Source organism: Dipteris shenzhenensis, chromosome 10 (assembly GCF_047967505.1).
Source record: "Dipteris shenzhenensis isolate YYH24624 ecotype China chromosome 10, Dip_SZ_1.0, whole genome shotgun sequence".
Lineage (NCBI taxonomy): Eukaryota > Viridiplantae > Streptophyta > Polypodiopsida > Gleicheniales > Dipteridaceae > Dipteris > Dipteris shenzhenensis.
Window position 1 is genome coordinate 5,182,826 of NC_141605.1, and position 4,615 is coordinate 5,187,440.

The 4,615-nt window shown below is 48.9% G+C and overlaps 1 protein-coding gene across 1 annotated transcript; it reads left to right on the forward strand.

Annotated features, from left to right (window-relative positions):
• The first annotated feature begins 1,066 nt into the window (after positions 1 to 1,066).
• On the forward strand, positions 1,067 to 4,148 carry LOC147897303 (endoglucanase 19-like). The gene is made up of 10 exons (XM_087380999.1): positions 1,067 to 1,320; positions 1,427 to 1,639; positions 1,727 to 1,927; positions 2,077 to 2,166; positions 2,257 to 2,421; positions 2,501 to 2,621; positions 2,710 to 2,873; positions 3,014 to 3,359; positions 3,453 to 3,503; positions 3,598 to 4,148. The coding sequence occupies exons 1-10, from the start codon at positions 1,111 to 1,113 to the stop codon at positions 3,912 to 3,914; spliced, it is 1,878 nt and encodes a 625-aa protein (XP_087237125.1). The 5' UTR covers positions 1,067 to 1,110; the 3' UTR covers positions 3,915 to 4,148.
• Positions 4,149 to 4,615: the final 467 nt, after the last annotated feature.

The window sequence follows — 4,615 nt, forward strand, 5'->3', positions numbered from 1 at the left end:
TACCTTTCTTATCAACCAGTTTCCACTTATTTTCCTTCTCCACCTGGTCCCCCGCTCCCAAGTGAAGAACTGAAACTCACCGGCCTGCCTTCGTAATCGACACTGTCTCCTGATGGTTCTCATCTTGCTTTTGCTACTCCCTTTGCACACAAACCTTCCCCTCTTTTGAATCACACCGAGCTGTCTTCGTATCCGACACTACCATTTGACGGGACTCCGCTTGCTTCTGCTTCTTAGACTCTTTCAAAAAATGGGTCAACATCTTCTCAAGTACTCCTGGATCTTCCCTTTGATCACCTTTGCCTTCCTCCTCTGCTAGTCCTCTAGCAAGTTTAGTGTTCTCTGCCCTTCTAGGGCACTCTCTAGCATAGTGTCCCAATTCTTTGCAAATGTAACATGCATCTGGGAAGGGATTGAATTGCACACGCTAACACAGAAGACCTCCATTCGAAAATGCCACTTGTATGACATCGGGAAGTTCTTAATTATGATCCAAGAGGATCCTCGCCTTTCGGGTAGTCGACTCTCTTCTTAAGGGAGGAGGAACCGGTACTAGTCTCCCCAAAGTACTAGCCATCCTGCCACAGCCCCACCCAGCCACTTCGGGAGACCTGGAAACTCAATCCAAATGTGCTAACTTAAGGCAACGTTCAATGAAGAAATATGGGTTGGCTCTAGAGTGTGTACCCTGTGGCTTTATGTAGGATGTGTATTGCATGGAGAGTAGATTGTACATGTATTGAATGCAAGGAGTTTGGAACTAAAAAGTTTACCATTGGAGCACGTCCGATTTTCCCCCTAGAGTGGTTAGCCCTACATGCAGCCCCCTCGTACACAGAGATATAGAGAGAGAGAGAGAGAGAGAGAGAGAGAGAGAGAGAGGATGAGCCGTCTCTTCCTTCCTAGATTCACACATGCACACACACCCCAGTGGCTCTGCTCTTCCTTCCTATATTCACACACACACACACACACACCAGTGCCAGAGCCAGTGCCTGCCCACACAAGAGAATGTTCTACCTCTTGTCCTCCTCTCAACAAGAGTGTCAACTTTGAAGCCGTTTCTTGCCAGGGGGCGCCCAGCTGCATTGCATTGCAACACAGTCAGCAATGATAATGGCTCCCCCGTTGCTCTGCCGCTTGCCTCTGCTCCTCCTCCTCTTCACCTGCCCCCCGTCCTCCTCCTCCTCCTTGGACTACCTCGCCGCTCTCAGCCACAGCATCCTTTTCTTCGAGGGCCAGCGCTCCGGCCACCTCCCCTCCTCCCAACGAGCGGCCTGGCGAGCGAGCTCGGCCCTCCACGATGGCCTCGCCCAAGGAGTAACCGACCGCCCCTCTCCACAGCTTTCTCCTTCCCCGCATTGCATTGCATCGCATCGCATTGACTTGCTGCCATCTTTTAAGGTTTTCCTTGGCTTTGCCGCAGGTGGATCTCGTTGGTGGCTACTACGACGCTGGGGATAACGTCAAATTTGGCCTCCCCATGGCCTTCACCATCACCATGCTCTCTTGGAGTGTGGTTGAATACGGTGGCCACATTACCTCCGCTGGTGAACTTCAACACGCCATGGACGCCATCCGATGGGGAACTGACTACCTCATCAAAGCTCACCCGGAGCCGGACGTTCTGTGGGGAGAGGTAAGTTAGATATATCGTTCCTACCTCGTTCGCGAATTGTTTGAAAATTCCTTTCTAATCTCAGTCGGTCTCTTCTTCATAATGCAGGTCGGGGATGGCGATACAGACCATTATTGTTGGCAGAGGCCAGAGGAGATGACTACTTCCCGCCAAGCTTACAAGATTGATCCTTCCAACCCTGGGTCCGACCTCGCAGGTGAAACAGCGTCTGCTTTTGCTGCAGCTTCCATCGCTTTGAGAAACTCGGACGCAGCTTATGCAAATCTGCTCATTCAACATGCCAAGCAGGTGATTACTCAGCCTTACATTGTCTGCTTTAACGTTTAAAGAACTCTAGATTCATGTAGCCGCTTTCAAAGGCAGCTGATATATAGCTTCTCCCTCTCTCCCTTTCACGGTTACCCCAATTTGATTAGAAACGTCTGCCTTCCCTGCAGCTCTTCACGTTTGCGGACACTTACAGAGGGAGGTATGACAGCAGCATAACGGTTGCTCGTCCTTATTACCAGTCCGAGAGCGGCTACGATGTAAGCTCTTTTTGCTGAACACGTTATGCCGAGCAATGAATTTCGGATCCTTTCCTATACTTCTCATCTCTCTCGTCGCTTTCCGTCCAGGATGAGCTTCTATGGTCCGCGCTGTGGCTCTTTGAGGCTACGTTGGAGGAGTACTACCTCGACTATGCTATTCAGAATGCCCAGAGCTTAGGTGGCACCGCGTGGGCGATGACAGAATTCAGTTGGGATGTGAAGTACGCCGGTGTACAGGTCCTCGCCTCAAAGGTCGGTGCTCATTATTGGCAGCTTGCCAATCCTCATCGTTTGCCCGATGTCTCAGCCTGAAGATTTGCCTTTGCTGCAGATACTTCTTGAAGGCAGGGGCGGAAATGCCGAGGTTTTACAGCAGTATCAGGCGCAGGCTGAGTTCTTCATGTGCGCCTGTCTCCAGAAAAATAACGGGAAAAATGTCGCTCGCACGCCAGGTATGAGTACGCTGGGATGTTCGACTTTTCATGGAGAGGTTGAATACGGCTTTCGCCTGAAATTGCTCTGTTTGGCTATGAGCTTCAGGCGGGTTGATGTATACGAGATCATGGAACAACATGCAGTATGTTAGCAGCGCCTCCTTCCTGCTGACGGTGTATTCGGATTATTTATCCTCCGCTAGGCGGCAAATGCGTTGCTCTACTGGATATGTACAGCCATCGGAGATCCTTGGGATGGCGAATTCTCAGGTGCTAGGGGGAGCGAGCTATGTTAGCGGAAATTTTCATTGGCCGTCGATGTTGCATGCCTAGTTGCCAAGGCAAGGCTGGGGGTGGTTGCTATTTGTTAGGACAGTGATCGCTAATACAAATTGTGTGCTTCCGCTCAGGTTGATTACATCTTGGGTAACAATCCAAGAGGCACGAGCTACATGGTTGGATTTGGGGCCAACTATCCCCAACGCATTCACCATCGTGCAGCTTCCATAGTTTCCTTCAAAGTGAACCCCAGCTTTGTGGCTTGCAGAGTGGGCTATCAAACGTGGTACACGAAAAGTTCTAGCGACCCAAATGTGCATGTTGGCGCTGTGGTTGGGGGCCCTGACGAGAACGATGACTATGCAGACAACCGGGACGATTACGAGCAGAGCGAACCTACAACCTACAACAACGGACCCCTCGTGGGAGTGTTCGCGAGGTTGCACGGAGGAACTAGCTATGGCCGCCTCTACCCAGGTGCATTTCTCAAATTCTTTGTTAGTCTGTTACCACGAAAGCTTTTTCCACAGAGCTAACATTATTAACATATCCTAGAACTCTTCCTTGCAGTGTTGACTCCAACCTTGTCTCCGGCTACACACTTGCCCAGATCGACGCCAGGTATCCTTACATCGTCGTTATGGTAAACTGAAAGCTAGGACCCTTCGGAATGCGCAACATTAATTTGATTTGAAGCGCGTTCTTCCTTTTGCAGTTTCGAGCCATCCTCGCACTCAGGCTTCCAATCTCAACATCTCTCAAATGATGACTAATTCTTGGAGCTTCGAGGGTCAAACTTACTACCGATACGAGGCTGTTGTGAAGAATAACTCGCCTAGCACACTTGAACACCTTCAGCTTCTTGTGCAGAATTTGTATGGGCCTCTCTGGGGTCTCTCTAGGACTGGTCACGATACTTACACTTTCCCTGAATGGGTGAGTGCTCTGCCTTCAGGGCAGAGTTTGGACTTTGTATATATCCATTCAGCACCCAAAGCAGCCATCCTAGTAGCCAGTGCAAATTTTAACTGACGCGTTGGTCGGCAGCCTCAGTCTATCGGGTGCAGTGCTTGTGTGTGTGTGTGTGTACATGCCAGACACCGAGCAGGGCCAAGGGCAGCGTGGAATGCTGGGCATCCTTGTTTTTACGTCCATGGAGGGCGGCATTTCTCCCAGTATAATTTGCTTATTGTTTCTGTACACTACATGGAACCCCTATGTATTTATCTTCCGAGAGCTCCAAGCCTTTGAAGCAGAGGCCGAGAAGCTTTGCACAGATTTCTCGAGGAGATTTAGACGTCATCCCAGAAATCTAGCTACAAAACCCACCAGAATAAAAGTCTAGCTTTTTTTAACTAATCTCAACATGCTTGTTAAGGAAATTTCAAATTGAATCTTTAGCATTACGTTTAGGTGGGTAAAATGATTTTGGTAACCTTGCATAAGTGCCTCTCTCTCTCTCTCTCCATGCGAAAGTTTACATATGCCAATGAATCCTTAACAATGCCTTTATTTGGGAAAAATATTTTTAGTAATTACTTAAATCAAATCCGAATGAATCCCTAATAACGCATACCAATCGAGACTCTCTCTCTCAATCTCAATCTCAATCTCAATCTCAATCTCAATCTCAATCTCAATCTCAGAGTGTGTGGCTATAATAACCATGTGTATACACACACTAATGTACACTTTTATATCACATCTTGTGCACGTGCTCAAGAGTGTCTTTG